This window comes from Ostrea edulis, chromosome 8 (genome assembly GCF_947568905.1).
Source record: "Ostrea edulis chromosome 8, xbOstEdul1.1, whole genome shotgun sequence".
In the NCBI taxonomy this organism is placed as follows: Eukaryota; Metazoa; Mollusca; class Bivalvia; order Ostreida; family Ostreidae; genus Ostrea; species Ostrea edulis.
The window spans coordinates 43,768,140-43,789,942 of record NC_079171.1 but is presented as its reverse complement, the minus strand read 5'-3'; the positions used below and the strand labels follow the sequence as shown (position 1 = coordinate 43,789,942).

The following is a 21,803-nucleotide window of genomic DNA, read 5'->3' as shown; positions in this document are numbered from 1 at the left end:
TAAGTATATGCGTCTAGAGGCCTCGAAACATATCTATAAAAAAGTAGGTCACGATGACCTACTTTTTAAATTTTGCAGACATTCATATTTCACATTTTCAATTTTAGATGCATATTTAGGACACTATGAAAGCTAGGATCATTAAACTTTGTCCGTTGATGCATCTTGAGTTTTCATAGTTTGTTGACCAAAACGTAGGTCACCGTGACCTACTTTTGGAATTTGACGGCTATATTTTAATATTTCAGATACTATTTGACTTACAATTATCAAACTTTGTCAGTTGATGCATGTTGAGTCTTCAGAGTGTGTTGACTAGAAAGTATGTCATCGTGACCTAGTTTTAGATTTTGACGGCTATATTTGAATATTTCAGATACTATTTGACTTACAATCATTAAACTTTGTCAGTTGATGGGTCTTGAGTCAATATACAATGCGATCCCGTTGTTCTAATTGTATGCATAGTAAATTCGGTATTTAGCACCCCAACCGTCTCTATGTCCTTTGAAAAAATTCATGTAGAAGAGAAATATGTACTACCCAGATAAGCACGTAGGTTAAGTAACTTCATTTTGTAATTATGTTGATTGCCTTATCTAATAGTGTATTGTATGACATCCCCTTCATACACTATCATGTGATAGGTCTTTAAAACCTTGTTAATTGACGAATCTTGGTTAGTGAGAATTTTTGCCTGTTCTACAATGTATCAGAAGAGCGATTCTAGGCCCATGAGCCTCTTGTATCATTGTGCTACATGTGGCTTGTTACAGTAATTTTCAGAAGCGTACATCATTAAATCACATATGAACGGTTTTGGAAAACAATATTTCGCAATAAAAAGATATTTAGAAGCTGCCCCAGTCGGTCAATGTAAAGAACATGACAGATTTTGAGAAAAGAATAATCCATTCTAGGATGAAACTTCACAGTAGCTTTCATTGACGAAAACCATCTTAAATTCTCCAAAATGTAAACAATATATGCTAGCCCAAAATATATGCATCGATTCCGAATTTGTAAAAACGTTGCTATTGCTTGGTAGATAACATACAAAAACCAACCAGAGTAATGTGAGACAGATCACGTGTCATGGTTGAAGTATACACAATACTTATCCATGCTGATATAATGTAAAATACATTACAACATGGCTATAGGGAACACACATATCCCGAAGGCAAGTTTACAGTGAGAAGTAATTTTCATTCCATGTAGTTTTAAAACGTAATATGATGTTCTTGAATATATTAGGTCAAAATATGTTTCATGCCAATTGTTAGGTCGTTCTTGGCACACTGATTCCGACTACGGATTACTCCATTTACCTGATCAAGATACAGGGCTGACGTCGAATGTGACCGGTTGACAGGAGATGCTTATCCCCCTAGCCACCCGACCCCACTTCTGGTATATCAAGGGGTCCGTCTTTGCCCAACTCTCTATTTTGTATTCTTTATAGGAATTATGAAATTGATCACTGTTCGCTATCTTTCCTTTCCATGGAGTTACGTTTGCAATGAATAAGATTGTTCGTGCTAGGAACTTCTCTATGAGCCTGTTTTACTGCATCTATCTTATTATACGTTGAAGTTGCGAAAAAGTTCAAACCAAAGTCATTCCGTTTCAAACACTTTTATGAAATTACACTGCGAAATTACCGAAGATAACAGGGGGGGGGGGGGGGGGGGGGACTGATAAATCTTTGTCCCCAATCCTTTTGATTTGATCAAATAAATATGTTCAAAGACCAACATTTTTAAGTCGACGAGGCAAGTTGCCAAAAAAAAAAAGTTAATGTCACACAGATTTCAACAGTATCATTTGAAGTCAGCATTTCGCAAATTCTAAGTTAATTAAATGATCTTTTTTGTAAATTCAACATGTCGTTATGTCTAATGCTGTGTGACTGGCCTATAGTAATTTTTGGGACATTCTCGAAATACTGATTTTTACTACCGATTGCTCCATTTACTTGATCAATACAAAGGCGGGTGTACATGTAACCGGTCAACAGGGGATGTGTAATCCTCCTAGGCACCTGACTCCTTCTCTGGCGTGTCCAGGACTCTACTTTTACCCTATACTCCTAATTTTTGTATTCTGTATAGTCATTATGTCATTGCGATCAATCACTTTCGGTGATTTTTACTTTTTCATGTAAATTATGTATGCATGGTAACGGAAAAACCAAAAGAACAAAGGAATATGTAGTAACAAATCATATCAAAATCGTCTGACTTGTAATATAACTTAGAAGTAAGGGAGCTTATCAATCGATATATTTATTGTTCAGTTCTCCATTCTTACATCGCGTCAAACCTCAGACGTAAACCATTGGTTAGTAACTATTCCTTCTCCGTTCGCCCGCCAATAGAAGTGAAAGTCACGTGACTTTCGGATATGTCCAACAAATGTTCAAAGTCACGGTTGGCGTTAGCATGATAAACAAATCACCGCAACAGTCTAAGTGTAATATACAGATCACGATCTGCGGCAGTTCACCCAACGATGACGATGTCTTTACAAAGATGAAAACATGTTGAATGGGACGTAAAACAACGTACACTTCTGAATCTGCGCTTGTCTTTGTATGTTACACGTAGCTTCTTATTTTAATGTCTAATATAAAGACCGGCGATTTTCAACTTCTAATGCGAAGTTGCAGTTACTACATAATTATTATGTTAAATGTCTTATGCATATCGCGGCAGTTGAGACCAAGCATGACGACTTCCGGTTGTAAAGCGGATGTTTTAACCACTAGGCTTTCGCGTCCAATATCCTTATTCTTAGTCTATGGTTGTTGTCGCAATATATATTTTTATCAATGTGTGAAGAATTATCAGATGTACGGTAGAAAGGAATTAATACTGATTACTTTTGTGACTTCTGTAACACTCCTAGTTCCTGTAGTGTTTGAGTCTGGACGGGCAGAGGTAGTGTCGATGTCTGGACGGGTAGTGTGGGTGTCTTCAGCAATGGTGAAGATCTCTATACGTGTAGAACCGGCGTCTGTACGAACGGTGGAATCTGAAAAGAAAGTGCATTATGATAAATCTCTTTTATATTGCATTCATAGCACCAGCAATGCATCGGGAATTGCTTCTAAAGTTATTGCAATAAATCGTTTCGGTGCAAGGAAATTCATTTTTAAACGTTTTATATTCTTGATTTATAGTGTAGATGGTGTCTTCCAATTTTCATAAATACAATGTATGTGATTCTGTGTTGTTAACTATGAGAGATGAATGAAAATGCGGAGATGAATAATGGAAGGCGATGCGATTCAGTCGTTGCCTTTACACAGATCATCCAATCAGTATTTCCGTAAAATGGCTGAAATATTGCCAAAACAGCGTAAAACCATAATCAACCAATCAACACATCAGTATTAAGTGGATGTTTTATAACAGAGCACACACCAGTTGATTCTTAAACACTGCCACAATGCATTGAATGTTTACAGTGTTATTGATTTATTTTAGATATTTTAATTAATTAAAGACATTTTATGAGGATATATTAGCCTTTCCATTGTATGAAATCACTTACGAAGATATCGACAAAATTCTCGTTTAGGGTATGACGTCACAGTCTATACGAAATATTAATGACAATATGGCATTATCAGTAACAAGTATTTGCATGCAAGGATACACTCCCTCGCACCTTTCATCATAGATAATAGGGGATTATTTTGTATCGATGCTTTTGATTACCTGCATTTCATTAAATGAATATCGCGACAAGGGAGGGGACATTTTCACAGTAAAGTACATAATATATTCTATATTCAATGCAAAATGTTCACAGTTTACCAACATCTATTCGAAATATCAGATTTGGTTTTTTTCTGGGGGGGGGGTTCAAAATTTCATACTTTGTACATGTACATTCATTTCTTTCATTGTATTGTTAAATGCCAATTATTTTGATAAATTCCCTTTCATTTGGCGCTTTTCGCATACGCATGCAGACGAAACATAGAAAAACACCGCGAAGAAGTGTATTTTGTAATGTTCATTTAGCAAAATTAATTTCAAATTAATCACATAACGTCATGAAATCCTATTTATCCTATCTGGTTTTTATATATCCTACCAGTCCACGATGTTTGCCGAATACATTTATATCAATGGATAGCAACACGAGATGGGGTGTTGACACATTAAAAAGTACCTTACTGTCGCTATATAATGACACATGTACCTGTACTATACACATCTAGTGTAGATATACAATGCAATGTATTACATTGTAGTGGACCGATTGATATATCAACAAAAAATGTCTCAGAGACCAATGACCCTCTTCGCAAAAAATCTTACAATTAAGATGCAAATTTTAAAACTATATAATTTTTCTCTCAAATATTTCTGAATGAGCAAAACTGTGTATATATAGGTGATACAACTTGTATTCTTACTCATGAAATAGCTGCACTGTATTGAAAATAATGCAATTTTTTATTATGGAAATAACCACTGAGGAGTATCGACAGCCACAAAAACTTTACCTGAATCACAATCCATATCCTCAAATACCCCGTCCTTCAACAGTGTTCCTTTCAGATTGGAAGGGCTCTGACACGACGGTATGAAGACATGCCCTAACTGAATGTTTCGCGATTCAGCAAACCTGAGGAGGGCGACTAATTGACAATCGCAATGCAGAGGATTATCTTCTATTGCACTAAAAAGGCAGAAATCATGTAAAGATAAAAGCGACAAACATTGTGACCGATACTGGCAATGGGAAACAGTAAGAGTATCAAACAAATTATACCCTGTATTCGAAAAAAAACAACCTAAGGCGATAAACAAGCTATTATAATAATCAATTTCAAATTCAAAATTAAGAGAAAGGCAAACATGAACCCCTGGACATACCAGGATCAGGTAAAAAGGAGTGATTGATTGAATATTGTTTAACGTCCCACTCGAGAATATTTCACTTATATGGAGACGTCACCACTGCTGGTGAAGGGCTGCGAAATTTAGGCCTATGCTCGACGCTTATGGCCATCGAGCAGGGAGGGATCTTTATCGTGCCACACCTGCTGTGACACGGGAGCTCAGTGTTTGCGGTCTCATCCGAAGGTCCGTCCCATTTAGTCGCCTTCTACGACAGGCAAGGGGTACTGAGGACCTATTCTAACCCGGATCCCCTCGGGAATAAAAAGGAGCGAGTATTCCCCACCGTCCGCACACGTCTTGACCAGGTAATCGGAGTAATCCGCAGTCAAAATTAGTATGTAAAGAACGGTCTAAATAAAAACAATTGTATGAAACACGTCAGAATACAGTCCACGTAATGAGGAAACATTTTAATCCCATCGGTAATGTTAACTCCGCTCCGCGTCGGGCAATATTTCGTCGCTTGGGAAATAAAATTATGAATTTTGCCCGAAAACACTGTCAATAATTGTTTCATTATATGAAAAACATAACAAATCTATAAAATTCTATTTTGTTATCATTCATATATATTCAACGTACAAATCATTGGAAAGAAATTCATGAAAGGTGAAAATAACGAACAGGAATTAATCTCATAACTCCTATAATCAATACAAACTAGAGAGTTTGAAAACAGAGCAAACACGGATCCCTGGACATACTAGAGGTGGGATCACGTGTATAATAGGAGTAAGTATCCCCTGTCGACCGGTCACACCCGTCGTGAGCCATATATCTTAATCAGGTAAACGGAGTTATCCGTTGTCAAAATCAGTGTGCCAAGAACGGTCTAACAATCGGCGTGAAACACGTCAGACAGCATGTAACCAATGATGGATTGTATTGGCGAACTAGATCGTTATAATGACCATAGAATTTGCAAAATGCTGTATATACAGTAATGCCCACTGACGCGATAGAATAAGACAGTGGTTATAATTAGCCACAGTCTAAAAATGCCTATAACGAGAACTGTCATAACCCATTTATTTACGGAATGGAATTTTAAATGCTTACTGTTGAACCTGTAGTATAAATGTTTTGTCACAGCAGATTTTTGTAAATTCTTATAAGTATAAGTAAGATAAGTATAAAAAGGAGACGTTTAACTAAGAACACAGATTTAGTAACATTATACAACAGTTATTGCCTATATTCATATACTGAATTCATTTGTTGAGATCCGTATGCCATATCAATATTGAACAATCTTATAACTCCTATAAATTATGCGAATTTAAGAGAAGGGCAAGCACTTTAATATCGAATGGAACAAAACTTAAATATAATGTCTTTTGTATCAGAATGTCATGCATGGTCTATAATTATAATGAGCGACACAGATCGTGCATATGTCAAAGAAGCTAACAAAAAGCGCTTACATTGTTACATTCACCAATCCACCAAACGTCGCCTTCTGTATTGTGGTTATTTGATTATATTCCAGATATCTAAATCAGAAAGATAGTAAAATTAACATCGAATTATCAAAACTGGATTTCCATTTCCAAAGGCTTATTCAATAGTTCTAGCACTAGTGTTTTTGTGAAAACAAAATGTTTAAACTTTAGTTGGCCAAAGATAGTGAAGAAAATAGACGATTTCTAGATCAAGTTGAAGTGAATTGAATTTTCATGAGTTATTTCCACTTGTAAAGATTTAGTAAACTGTTCCCCTCATATATCTGAACACCCTGAATTTTATATTTCTTTAGACATACTATTAATTTTGTTTCTTTAGAAATAATCAATGACAGATCTTTCTTATACATGTCTGGTTATCAAATTCGAAAATTCTGTTTTTGTTTTGGTCTGTGCTAATCATTATGTATGTAAACTTTACCTTTCATGTGTTAAGTATTGCAAAACAATTCTAGAAAAATGGGTGTTTTGTGGATGGGATACTTTGAATTAAGAATAGTATTTTTTTTATTGGTAGAAGTAAGGGAAAGTAAAACTATATTCAATGCAAAACGATTTAAGCTTACTTTTAAGTATTTTTTTAAATGAAAGGATATATGCATGGGTGATCTATATAGATTTAATTTTGCGTTAAATTACTTTTTAAAAAAAATGACATTTTCTTCTATAATTAAAGTAAGTTGACGTAAACGTTATTATGAGATGTGAAGATAAGAACAGTGATCAACCTCACATAAACAATAAGCGCCTGATCCTACCTCTGGTGTGTCCAGGGGTTCGTGTTTGCCCAACTATCTATTTTGTATTCCATATAGGAGTTAACTTATGATATCGATCACTGTCCGTTATCTTCACCTCTCAGGAAGACAGAGAAAGATGAAGGCATTTGATTTGCATCACTTACACGTGATATGAAACATGGCGTCACGTTTTAAAAGGATCTCGATCACATCTTTCCTATAAAGACACTCTCGATACTCCTATAATAATTAGTTACCATTCCAGTACGCACGTGTACAATGCTTATATAGATACTCACAGTTGTTGTAGATTCGTCAAGGCGTCAAATATCCCATTCGGTAACGTTACTATCTCATTTCTGTCCAGTTTTCTGAATAATAAAGATATTTTGATTAACCCGAATTCATCAACTGTGAATTTTGTAAATATGTTACAATAAATAAAATATTACAAACTCTATATAGTGATCTTGGCTTCAATATAAAAATGCCACAAGCAATATCGTGACCCGATGGTGGATAATTATGATTTCATACACAAGTACTCTGAAGTTAAATTAAAAAAAATATGCTGGAGTTCCTCATCGTGGTCTTTGGTGATCAGATTTTCCAACAGTCTGTTGGAATTCCCATGGGCACGAATTGTGCTCCTTTGTTAGCTGACCTGTTTTTATATTCCTATGAAGCAAAATTTATTCAAATAATTCTACGTGAGAAGAAAAAATATGTCTTGCTGTGGCCTTCAATTCTACATTTAGATATATCGACGACATTTTATCTATTAACAATGATAACTTTCATTCATATGTCGAATATAAAATAAAATTAAGATCTAAATTAACATATGGTTGGCCCATTTGTTACGTTAAACGGAACAGCCAATGTATCCTTTAACCTTGATGACACTTCATATTTGGTATTGATTTTGCAGACAAGTGATATTAGAAAACTGGATCGGCCTAGTTTGCATCAAACATACATTTATTCCACGATGAAAGCATTGTCAATTTCAAAAGAAATATAAGAGAAAAGATTCAGTAACTGTAAATATATAGAGATACTTACAGTCGCTGTAGATTCGGCAGTGCGTCAAATATCCCATTCGGTAATGTTGTTATCTGATTGTTCGCCAGGTTTCTGCATAACGAATATAGTTTGATCAACATGAATTCATCAACAATTTATTACAATAAACAAAATTCTTCAAGCTCTATAGCATAACCTTGGTTTTGATAATTCCTGCCAGAATGATCATCGAATGATTTCTGACATCAGAGTTAAATATTTACCCATCACCAAGGGAACGGAATACTAATCTCATTGATAAATGAAGAAAATAGGTAATGATAACAACTCTTCAAATGTTGTGGTATGCATAAAGGGTCTTTTCCTGCACGGACCGCCCTGCTACTTGGCAGAAAGTCTTTGCTGAGGACTCGCTGCGAGCAGCGACTATTGCCCATCGGCCCTCTCTTTGGTCTTCCTCGTTGGGACGGGATGCTGACAAACAGGTCGGTGTTACCAGGGTTACCAGGGTTTCGGGAGCCTCGATTGGGGTCGGTGTTCGCGAGTTCTATCATGGTTATCGTGGCGATCTAGCTTGCCGCTGTATCCGGGGAGTTTATGTTTCCACAGCTCTCTATTTTGTATTGTTTATATGAGATGTGGGATTGGTCGTTGTTCGTTGTCTTCACCTTTCGTTTTATTGCCGCCGAGCAGCAGGCAAGTCGCCGATAAGCGGGACGGCCGCCGTGCTCCTTGGTCGACAGTCTTCACGGAGAACAGACAGTGAGAAGCGACTTTGACCACTCGGTTGCTCCTCGGATGTACCTTCTTTACCGACGACGACCAGCGACCTTTGCCTCCAGCCCGTCAATCGGACTTAGTCATTTACCGCCACCTAGGAGCAAGGTGGCCAACTACCTCTCAGCCGACAGTCTTTTTTAAAAGGTGAAGGTATCAAACAGTGATCAATCTCTTAACCCCTATCAGGAATACAAAATTAAGAGTAGGTCAAACACGGACCCCTGGATATACCAGTGGTGGGTGTCATATGCCTAGATAAAGTAAACATCCCCTCTCTATCGGTCACATCCACCGTGAGCCCTATATCTTTATCAGGTAAACGGAATAAACCGTAATCCAAAGCATTGTGTAACGAACGATCTAAAATTTGGTATGAAACACGACAGAGAGCATTTGACCCATTGACAGGTAGTAATGATAAATTAGATTCTCATAACGTTCAATAGATTAGCGAAGTCGATCTGATCAATTTATGATGCTATAAATATCCCTTCAACAATGTTTATGAAAACAAAGGTTATTCAATTATAGTCAGGAAATTTGTATTTAATTGATTTAGTCAATAGATATGACTTCTATATTATTAGGGGTATTGCTATCCACATCATGAATAAATACTACACTACCCAAATAGTTCAATCTTTTGCAAAATCGATGATAAAATCAAAATTCAAACTACAACCAGGTCATGATTCGTTTCTTGAGCAGAAGATATTTTTTGTGAAACAATCATAAGAAACTGAAAGAGATTTCCCTCTGATGGTATTTGCAACTAGATAAAATGACAATATCTAAACCACATTTAATCATAAAATATAGGACACTAAAGGACCCCCCCCCCCCCCCCCCCCCCCCCCGTCTGGTTCATAATTAGTCATTTTATTGGAAATACATATTAACAGCAAACTAACAACTCAACTTTATGACGAAAGGGATGATTTCAGCTTCTCCATCGTCAATTTCCCATATCTATGTAGCAATGTTCCATTGTCACCTGCATCTATTGTTTATATCTCTCAACTGATTTGATATTGAAGAGCATAAAATGAGCATTTCGCAAACTCTATGGTCGTTATAACAATCTAGTTTGCCAGTACAACCTATCATTGGATCAAATGTTGTCTGACTTGTTTCATATCAATTGTTAGGCCGTTCTTGACACACTGATTTTAACAACGTATAACTCCGTTTACCTGATCAAGATATAAGGCTCACGGCGGGTGTGACCGGTCAACAGGGGATGCTTACTCCTCCTAGGCATATATTCGAGAATCCGTGTTTGTCCAACTCTCCATTTACGACAAGCAAGGGATACTGATGACCTATTGTAACCCAGATCCCCTCGGGATTCATTGAGAGATACTTACAGCCCCTGTAAATTCACCAAAGCGTCAAAGACCCCGTACGGTAACCATGTTAGTTCATTGTTTTCCAAGTATCTGGATAAAAAAGAACACCGAATTGTTAAAGTGCAATGTCATGTACGAGATATTTTGCGTGGGAAGGGTGTGCTGGGAAGCAAAACTTTTCAAATGTATTCAAAAGAAGCTTTAACTGAATTGGGCCATTAGAGATGTTCCACAAACATATATAAAACATTCTCAATATATTTTATGCCTTCTATATGATAAATCTAGAAGTAAAAACATGTTTCCCGCAGCTAGTTATATTTCATCTCAACACACAAGTAATTATAGTAGTTGTAAAACTGTCATTTATTAATGACAAGAAGATATCAAGATAAACAATTAGGGATATCCTTTTGTCTTATCAAATTGTACATAGACTTGGTTTAGGATCTCCCAAAGTTACATGTTAAGATATAGTGTGAAAATTACAATCACTATGATGAAAAATAAGGTGGCAATAAACAATAGGCCACAACTATAGCCAAATGACAACATGTAAAATATACACAGCAGGATGGTTAAAGGGGTGACGGTGGGTATCTTTTCTTATGATTCTCAATATATTTTAAAGTAATAAATGTCCATCAGTCCAGCAAATCAGTTTCCCGCACTTTTTTCTCTCTCTGTTTTAGCATATATTTATTTCATATTTGGTACATTGCTTTGCCATAACAAGTTACAGATAAAAATCCCTTCCCTGCTCAAAGGCTGTGAGCGCCGAGCATAGTCCTATGTTTTGCAGCTTTTCACCGGTAATGGTCTCCATTTGGGTGAAAAATTTTCGAGTGGGACGTTAAACATTATCCAACCAACGATAACTGTCATTGAATGCCGGTTTAGGGCCGCAAAATTTAAGACTTTGCTCGGCGCTTACAGCCTTTGAGCAAGGAGGGATCTTTATTGTGCCACACCTTCTGTGACACGGACTTCCCGTTTTTTGTAGTTTCATCCGTCCCATTTAGTCCCCTCTTGCAACAAGCAAGGGGTACTGAGGACGTATTCTAACCCGGATCCCCACGAGACAAAATAAACTATGATATTTTAAAGATAACGGAGGGTTCTTGATTACATATTTCCGAAAATCAATCTCAATGTGAAGATACTGTTCGATTGTCATAAAAGGAAAAAAATCTAATTTCAGCATATGGAGATACTCACAGTTCACGTAAATTCACTAAGGTGTCAAAGATCCCGTAGTGTAACGTTAGGTCATTCAGTCCCAGGTTTCTGAATAATAAAGATATCTTGATTAACCCGAAATCATCACAGATTGTAGGAGTCCTTAGCAATGTATTGAATTTAAAACTCTAACGTAAACACCTAGATAATTGTATATACAACTACCCACGAATGTAGTTGAAATAATGTAACGATTCCATCTATATTGTAGATGTTTTCAACAAAATCGCCATTTTGAATTGCTTGCTTTCCTAACATTTAAAGCAATACTAGCTGTCATTTTTTGTGTCGAAAATTTTTGTTGCAAACTTGTGATTTACTATTTCAATGCCAGAGAAAAATAAGGTTTATAAAATATTTGTGTTAGAAAACCTATCCAGAGACTCTGAAGGACGCAAATTTACAGCATTGTCTTCCCGTGCACATACTGATTTCTGTATACTGCTATATACATGTATATATATATATATAATTCAATAAAAAAGCAGGAAAATATACAGTTCCAAAATATATTTAAATATATTGACTGTGTGATATCAACTCTTTCTATTTGGATTATATATATATATATATATATATATATATATATATATATATATATATATATTCAATAGAACCGAAATAATTATTTTGATAAATTCTTAATTTTAGTTTTAATATTATTAGTTACTGGGGTTAAAGTTACCTACAAAACTATTATAATAGCTTATTTTCACAACAAAATAGAGGTAATAAACCTGTACAGTAAATCGCAAAGTTGAGTTCAATTCAAATTACGTTTACACTAACAATACCACATTAAGATAGTAAATGTAATATAAATAAGGCGCATTGTAATAATAAAGCAATCATAATTGTTGACGGATAGGAAGAGAGAGAAAGAGATGAAACAGATTCTCTTTCGCTTGCATGCAATCTAATTGAAATTTGATCCTATGATGTAGCGATAGTAGATGAGCGGATCATAGGATCTAATCTTAATTAGATTGGATTGCATTGTGATATGAAACATGGTGCAAGTTTTGTTTCTGAAATTACTTTCAACATAAGAAGAACTCTATTTAGCTACAAACGGTGCTTCACTTTTGTGAATTGATACTCAAGTTTTTTCTTAGCTTTATGAATCCAGACCCTGTATATTGCTACAACGCCCCCCCCCCCCCCCATAATAATAATAAAATAAAATCGAGTAATCGAGGTTGAACGAAAGAGGTTTATAGGATGATTACCCCTCTTATTTTTCATTTTCTTGTATTTAAATTGTTATGCGACATGTGTATTTTGATTTTGTCTGTGGGAGGTTTAGAAGATTAACTTACAGTATGCAAGTGTCCGTGGGGATGTTGGTCGGTAATCCGTGCAGTCCTCTATAATAACAATATACAAGAGCTTCATTACAGGTAGTCTTCCAACATCTACACTGGACAGGACAGGTGCCCGTTCCCTGGCTGTAAAGCACGGAGAGTAAGACAGACAACCACACCAGCAGCCGCGCCATTACTACATATCTATGTGAAGGAGAGTGCTGCTAATCTAAATAGAAACAGTTCTTCCTGGTTAATGCAAGGACTAAAGTATCCCTCTTAACATTCTGACCTAATTGTACTTGATCTCATGTAGTAAACTGTGTCAGCATGCAACCGCATTCATCGAATTTGTTATTTTACACTCTTTTTGTATTACTGTGTAACAAGCAGTTCCCAATAATCCTAAACTGTGTCAAATTATAAATAGTGAGAGAAAGAAAAAAAGAGAAAGAGAGAGAAGGCCACTGCACTTTTTGTTATTTAAAAACCTCAATTTTTCGATGCAACCCGCGTCTTTATGAACTCTCTCTCTCTCTCTCGAACTCTCTCTCTCTCTCTCTCTCTCTCTCTCTCTGTATATCTTACAACTGTTGTGAACGCGATTTCTTGGAAGTGCGTCTATTGATTTTCGCGATATTCACTTGAACTCGTTTAATATAGGTATTTTTCAAATAAATATTATGTTGTTTACTACGTTAGATACTGACGTTTTTCTTTCCTCTCGATTTTTATACGGTTAGTTCTCGGAAACTATTTCAGATGTATTGTTGATAGATGTGTAGAATCGCATTCAAATTTCTTTAATGCGAGTAGCATGCACCGGAAGTCGGTAGGGCTCGAGCATGCGTCACAATGTTTTATTGCATATTTGTTCACATTTTAGGCAATGTCTTTTGATGCATAAATAATTTGGTTGTTTTTTTAAACATATGTATAGAGCAACATTTGCAATTCATGAAGATACTTATTGGATAATATCCGGTTTTAGGTGTCCGCCACTTAAACATGAGGCGGATGGGTCAAACGTCTTCTCTAAATACATGTACCTCTAAGTGCTTTGTTAAAACGTTCAGCAACAGCTAATGTCAACAAAATGATCCCAGATTACGTAATATGTGATTTATAGGCAATTAATGTTTGAAACTTTGATGCTCTTTATCTCTTACAGAAAAAAAAAATATATTTTGTAACGTCTCTTATAAAAGAAACTTTCAAGATTTATTATATACAAGTATTATTTTTAAAAAAAAAACGTGGGGTACATGTGGTCTGCCATGATGTGTTTAATAATATTTTTCGCGCTTTGCGCTCATCCACCATAAACGTCATTCATTCATAATATGCATTAGAAAATCACCGCTTTCTCCTTGAAATAGGAACTTATAGATTTAATGCAACTTCCAGTCCCTTTCTTACTTATGGGTGATTTCAACGTCCATAACCCGCTATGGGGTAGTGACAAAATAACAGATAAAGGTAGAAAACTGGAAGATGCAATATCTCACCACAATTTCTGTATTTTAAACGACGGTTCTAACACGTATCTTCACCCAGGCAATGGTTCATATTCTTCAATCGATATTAGTATAGTTGATCCCTCTTTACTTTTGGATTTAAACTCGTCTGTACATGTTGATTTGTGCGGAAGTGATCATTTCCCTATTATTGTTGAAGCAAATTATCCTCTTGAAAAAAATCCTGTTAGAAACTGGAAACTCGGTAAAGCTGATTGACAATGTTTCAAAGTTCTGTGTTTGCAGGATATTTCAGTTAAAAACTTTGAAAACTACACAAACCACATTCAAAAATTTACTAAAACTTCGACAAATTCTACTAATGTCAAACAAGAGGTCCATGGGCCTTAACGGTCACCTGAGTATCATAGTCGATAGTTGCCTCAATATGGATTTTTTGATGCACGTGTGTATTATCTTTCAAAATATGCATACAATTCATATTCAATTCTAGAAGAAGGAAAAATGGATGTTCGAAGTATTTAGATCACTTTGATTACCCCGATAGTCAAAAATCGACCCGTGGGCCGCGAATTTCATAATTTGAGAAGAAGACATCACGGACATTTGAACCATGTATTTAGTTTATCTCCCATAACTGTCAAGGGAGATGGGGGGGGGGGGAAATTAAGATTCTTGTACATGTTCATATGTGGCCCTGACCCAGGAACCATGCATTTCTCAATTCATTAGGTAGAGTATTTTATATTGTTTAACGTCCAGCTCGAGAATTTTTCACATATATGGAGATGTCAACATTACGGGTGAAGGTCTGCATAATGCAGGCCTATGCGCGGCGCTTATGGCCTTTGAGCAGGGAGGGATCTCTTTTTTTTTGGCCTTGGTTTTTACGGTCTTATCCGAGGGAAGGGGATACTGAGAACCTATTCTAACCTGTATCCCCAAAGCATTCAATGACATCATAACCATGCATTTAGTTCTTTTCAAATATATCTGGGATTAGAGAAGATTTTGAAAGTTTTAATAAATTTTCACGATCCTTCGAATAAGATCCCGTGTCACAGCAGGTCTGGCACGAAAAAGATCCCCTCCCCTACTCAAGGGCCGTAAACGTCGATCATAGACCCACATTTTGTAGCCCTTATCGGCATTGGTGACGTATCCATATGAGTGTAATATTCTCAAGCTAGACGTTAAAGAATATACAACCAACATCCATTATACATATACATGTAAGTGACTAGGTGTTGATGCCGTAACTATACTGTAATCTAATGTATAAGATGACCAATCTCGTAACTCCTATAAGGAGTGAAAAATTAAGAGTTAGACAAACACAGACCCCTGCAAATACCAGCGGTGGGATCGGGTGCCTAGGAGGTGTAAGCATCCACTGTCAACCGATCACACCCGCCGGGAGACTTATATGTTGATCAGGTAAACGGAGTAATCCGTAGTCAAGACAGCGTCCCAAGAATAATAAAAGAAATCCTCGTAATTGTAGATGAGTTGAACTCAAAAGTTTTAAGTCTTCAATGGTTTCTTCTCTTATTAGATTGCGATTTCTACATGATCATTTACAGAATATGTTCACATTGATGTCAACTGTATCAAGAACATTCAATGTGGAGTATCTAAAGTATCCATGGGGAGGGGAGGGGGTCGGAAGTTTATCCAATATAGTTTTCTATTAGTGAGTGGTGTACGTCATCAATTATGCTTTATCGAAGCTCGTTGATTATAGTTATCAGTATGGTGTGTGAAAGTGAGTCTACAACAAATTGTCAATCAATAAACCAGTCGAAAAAGAGACGTAAATTCAATAACGTCAGACTGTTTGCTTTTTTTCCCGCTCTTTACCGTTTCCTGAACTTGATTGGGTTATACATGGGAACACGTGACTGTAAGAGAAGATATGCATGCATTCTTTTTCGACGGTAGAGTCTAAAACAACAATACAGAGTCATACCGGAATTTTTTTTCCGAACTGCCTGAGTAGGTTACGTTTTAGACGTTCTTCAATTTATGTACTGGCTCAGTTTATCCTGTAACATAGATTACCAATCTGATTAAAATACAAATCTTCCAAATCGGGAATAGCGCATGCGCTATTTGAGAGATCGTATTCAGATTAATTGATTGATTGATTGTTTTGATGTTTTTCGCCACATTCAACAATTTTTCAGTTATATAGTGGCGCCCAGTTTTTGTTGGTGGAAGAGAGAACCCAGATACAATGTACCTGGGTAGAGACTACCGACCTTCCGAAAATAAACTGGAAAACTTTCGAACCCGCGCCGACCAGAGATGAGAGGTTTGAGTTTGAGCGCGATGCTCTAACCACTCGGCCACGGAGACATTCAGATAGAAAAGATTGCAGAATTATCGGCGCGCTCCAGTAAAGAGGCGTGTCCTAACCTACACAGGAATGTGTGTTGTGACATTACACATAAGCAAAAAAGAATTGCAAACCTTCAAGATACCATGAAATAAAACAATTAAAATGTTTCTAAATTGCACGGAAGTACCACTACACAAAAACTTAACTTTTAACTCTTTTTTATCGTTGATATAGTATGACACCTTAAGATGTAAGTAAAAAATTAATCGCAATGACATGATCATGATAGTCTTATGCATTTCATTTGCAGCAAGTGGCGAATCAACTGCGGGTTATTTCCTTAATGAAAAAACAACAACAACCTATAATTGAATTGTAAAATGTTGGCAGATATCTAGAAGACTATTAATTTGAGAACAACACCTACCTTATATATACACTAAACTATTTTCCCGTAGAAAAACATTAATGCTTTATTTATCAATAAGTGGGCAGATGGATGGGGCTTTCAAATCAATTTATTGCAAGGGCATACTCTCATTGCATAACAATAGGTTTTTTTTAACGTGAAGCAAACAAATATTATGCTATTTGAAAAGTGATGCGGACCTGATGAAATCTTCGAAGTAAAGTATTTAAATTAAAGTCTGGTTAACCGGTAAGAAATTCAACTCGCATTACATTATAATTTAAACAATCATAAATCGAACTCTTTTTTCATAAACTAAAGAGGTTGTTTAAACCAAGTTCACACGGACGGAATTGCATTCTCAAGTTTTGTATTCATTAGATATGTTACAAGAGGGCACTTGGCTTGATAGGAAACGTTTATAAAAAGCGCTTATAGCGTGTCTCGAAATACACGTGAATTCTCTTACTCTTCTCAACACGAGCTGTATTCTGAATGTCTGTGTACGGGTCATTTTCAAAAAATGTCTATTTCTAAATGACTCATTTCTGAAAAATAGATATGATTTAAATTTTATTGTTTATATCTTTTTTTTTTTTTTTTTGATAGCACATTAAATAACAAAAATCTGACAAGTTGTATAACAGAAAATATTTCTTTTGAAAATTATTAACATTTTATCTATGTCATTTAAAAAAGATCATGTCCTTCTTGTTATTTTTATTAAAAGAGCTGTAAAAGCGATATCCATTTTTTATGAAATAGATCATCAGAAGATAGAAAAGTTACTCTTAAATTCTAGGGTATTTTTTTCCTAACCTATCACGTAATTTTTGATCGAATAACAAAACACCACAAAGCGGTCAAATGCAAATTCCTAGTTTTGTTTTCCATTTCAGTCTCCATGTAGTATATCAATACTGGAAAAAATAGTACAATGTGATATTATTGATTGAAAGGAACAGTGTGTGCAATTGAAATGTACATGTGTTGTACAAAACAGGACAACACCAAAAAGTGTATCTGTAATAGTAAGGACCTAGATGTTACATGAGGGACAAAATTATAACGGGTTGGACAATTATATCAAGTATCATGGGGGAAATAAGACAATAAGCCTTTCTAACAAAAATAGGTTCAGAAAGGATCGTAAAAGGGTACAAGGAAACCGAGATACTAAACACCAAACGTGGTAATTTCTCAAGACATTTGATGATAGTAGATATTTAGATATAGCATAACAAGAAAGACATGATTGTAACAAATGCAATTACATTCTGCAACAGTAATCAATACGCCGGTTTCAAAATACGTTCGAGTTATGTCCCTTTGAAGAACTCTTGTACATAGTAAGGCGGGAAACAAGTTGTTTACATGCGGGAGTGGAATGAATATTCATCACTGCATTAGTGAATGTGCTCAGTAGGTTTCTCATACGCTGTTTCATCACCCAAATTCAACTGATACACAAACTAAGTAAGTGATAAGTATTTAGGGAGTAATTAAACACGTGTAGTTCTTATTATATCACGTAAGTTCGTTGGTCGTAGGTGTCATATCCAGTATATTACTTTTAGATATGACATTGTTTTTATGTTTCTACTTTAGTAAAACATTTTTTCGATGGTATTTTCTATTTCCTACATTAACATATTCAAAGAGAACCCCCTTTTGATACATTTTATCGTCTTCCTCACTGACTGTAGATTCACTCTGTCCCACTTAGGCACTGAAAGTTCTACTAAATGTACCTCCTACACAGGAGACCTCTTATCTTGGAACTGGCGTATTCCTTTATGTGAAATATTACATAATAATAATAAAATGAACAAATGTCATTTAAAAACTATGTATTTAGTTTTATCCGATTTTTAAAATATGCTTTAACCTATAGTAACAGTAGAGACAACATATATATATATATATATATATATATATATATATATATATATATATACATAATGCAACAAGAATACGTGAAAACAAATGAATTTCATAAGAGAATGATTGGTTGATTATATATTGTTTAACGTCCCTCTCTAGAATTTTTTACTCATATGGAGACGTCACCTTTACCGGTGAAGGGCTGCGAAATTTAGGCCTATGCTCGGCGCTTACGGCCTTTGAACAGGGAGGAATCTTTATTTCGCCACACCTGCTGTGACACGGGGCCTCGGTTTTTGCGGTCGCATCCGAAGGACCGCCCCACTTAGTCGCTTCTTATGACAAACATAGGAAATCTTAAGATCTATTCTTACCCGGATCCCCACGGGAAGGTTAATAAGAGAAAGCGACATTGTCATTTGCTCACTGTGTTCCTTTTCCCAACCGCTAAATCTGCTCTGTGTCGCTCTTTCTCAAGGCTCTTTGTCATAGCGTCTTTGTTTTTCAGCAGCGGATACAGGCATTATTATAGACCTATATGCAAATAGAGGTACAAATTACACAAAAATATTTAAGGAGAGATAGAGAGAGAATCATATTGTTTATGTAATTCCTGTTTCCATTTATGGTCATCCTGTTAGCAGAATACACTTCTATGAGAAATAAAATAGTGAGTCATAGTTATACTATGCTACTAAAACCCTTTGAATTTGATAATTATGCATAAGACCACTTGCCAAATGAAAATATGAGTAGATATTGGCATAGCCAGGCTTTCGGTTCAGTGTTACCATTGTTATACGCCTGTTTTTAGACTGGATGTATTATGGTACAGCGATGTCTGTATGACCGTCCGTTCGGGGTTTTCTGTTTCTAATTTCATTTCTCTGTCACATATCAGGCTGAAACTTGCTAAGTAGCTTCTTTGTGGATCATTCTAGATCTTGTTGGAAGATGTGCAGATGGAAAGGATTTTGATTTCCTTCAATATTTGAGAAAATTACAGGTTATTGAACTTAGCTCCTTTTGAGGAAATATAACAAATAGAGTACATGCTTTGTCCGGTGAACTCTCACAGTTTTCAAGCGATGACGTTGTTATTTTACAGAACGATTGTATGGGTATGGAGGATGTACATGTGGCGAGGATTGTGATTTTCTTCAACTTTTGTAATTACAGGTTGTTGGACTTTGTCCATTTTGAGTAAATATTATATTAAATTAAAACTATGATTCGCCCTTAAGCTTATAACTCCTCACAGTTTAGAAGCTAGGGTATTTGTAAATAACTTGAAGATTTGCATACTGCAAGGATTTTCATTCTCAACAATTTGTAATTTTCTTTGACATCTTGAATAGTAACAAGTTGTTGAACTTCGTTGAATTTGGGGAAAATATTTTACACACAAAACTCTTGGTTTGTCTATCTACCTCCTGTCACAGATTTATGCTAAAAAAAACCACCTTTATTCATATTGTACAAAGAAAGTACTGCCAAAGACTGATGATAGCTGATATTACCTGAAGCAAAGTTCTCCAAATTATGGTTTAAGAAAAACACCCTATGTAAGCATTTTCACGGGCGCATTATGTACCGTTTGCGATACTCTTGTCCATTACGTTACCAAAATATGTCACATGGAACCTTTTTTAAACACTAATTATTACTAAAGTAAGTTAAATGCTTTTCAAATAAATAAAAGTATTTATTATTTAGAAAGGTAAAATCAGTCATATTTAATTTAAAAAGAGTCGTATTATATCAAATTTTCTCTACTTTAACCATTTTTGTCCATACTGTTATAATGCTTTTAATGATAACATGAATGATGGTAACAGGGTGGATAAATTTCTATAAAATTCCCTCACATTGTATAATGGGCTCTCCCTGTGTCTTTGAACGTGGCTATTTCAACGCATTTATTTCTCTTATATTAAAAACTTTGAAGAATTCTTGATCAATCTACTTGTAACAGTTATGACTGCTTAACAGCATACACTTCCAATCAGACAATCTTACCATAATTTTGTCCACTTCTTCTTTAATAAAAAAAAAATGCACTTGCTAACTTTGATACAGCAGGAAATTGTGAAACATTTAAGGTCATAAGAAGAGTTCCAGTGAAAGTACATGCTTCATGGATAACAATGATGATTTTGTCGAAAACCTCAATTGGAAAACGGTGTTACATGTAAGTTCATCTCTGAATACAATCAATATCTGCATTATGTAGAATTTATCCACATCTCCATAAAAAAATACTTTTTTTTTTCATGATCTTTTTAAAGCTTACATGTATTATGAATAACTGAACAATGTGACACGGCTTTTAAGCTAATTTTTAGTCAGTATGCATTAATTATTTCCTGTAAAATGTTTCATTAAAAGACTGTGACTTTATTGTCGACCAACTTGTATGGGGTCATAATTAACGGGAAAATAATTTTGTTCAAACATACATTTTAAACGTTTTATGATGGAAAGACAGAATTATGGACATTTTTTGAAAATGACCCTTACCAGTAGTGATTATCGCCATGGTGTGGATTTTCAGTGTCAACTTTAAATACGCCTAAAAAGAGCGATGATTGCGTCCATAAACAATACACATTTAAGATTAGGAAGGGCCCTGGACACACGCACTCATTTAAGGATATATTCTGGTGGTAATTTTACCATATGTGATGAGTCTCCATACCTTTGAAAGTGTTAAAGATGGGAGTGAATTTTGTTATGCACAAAGTAGCACATTTATCTGTGTTTTTATTTATAATTATTGTAAATAAACTTGTCAGAACATGACAACGGTACCTACTTTGTGTAACCTACTCGCACAGCTTTTACTTAACATTTCTCAGACCTTGTACA

General features: G+C 35.5%; 1 protein-coding gene across 2 annotated transcripts in view; it reads right to left on the bottom strand.

Annotated features, from left to right (window-relative positions):
- LOC125662638 (leucine-rich repeat-containing protein 15-like) overlaps window positions 1-13,048 on the bottom strand; it is an 18,367-nt gene extending 5,319 nt beyond the window's left edge. Inside the window, exons 1-8 of one of the 2 annotated variants that reach the window (XM_056146210.1) lie at window positions 12,839-13,048; window positions 11,499-11,567; window positions 10,299-10,370; window positions 8,191-8,262; window positions 7,425-7,496; window positions 6,347-6,415; window positions 4,523-4,698; window positions 2,878-3,036 (exon numbers count right to left, since the gene is read on the bottom strand). In XM_056146210.1, coding sequence (XP_056002185.1) covers window positions 2,878-3,036; window positions 4,523-4,698; window positions 6,347-6,415; window positions 7,425-7,496; window positions 8,191-8,262; window positions 10,299-10,370; window positions 11,499-11,567; window positions 12,839-13,017 — 868 coding nt within the window. In that variant the 5' untranslated portion in view covers window positions 13,018-13,048. The remainder of the gene's footprint in view (window positions 1-2,877; window positions 3,037-4,522; window positions 4,699-6,346; window positions 6,416-7,424; window positions 7,497-8,190; window positions 8,263-10,298; window positions 10,371-11,498; window positions 11,568-12,838) is intronic. The other variant, XM_048894923.2, reaches the window with a different exon arrangement.
- Between the last annotated feature and the right edge of the window lie 8,755 nt (window positions 13,049-21,803).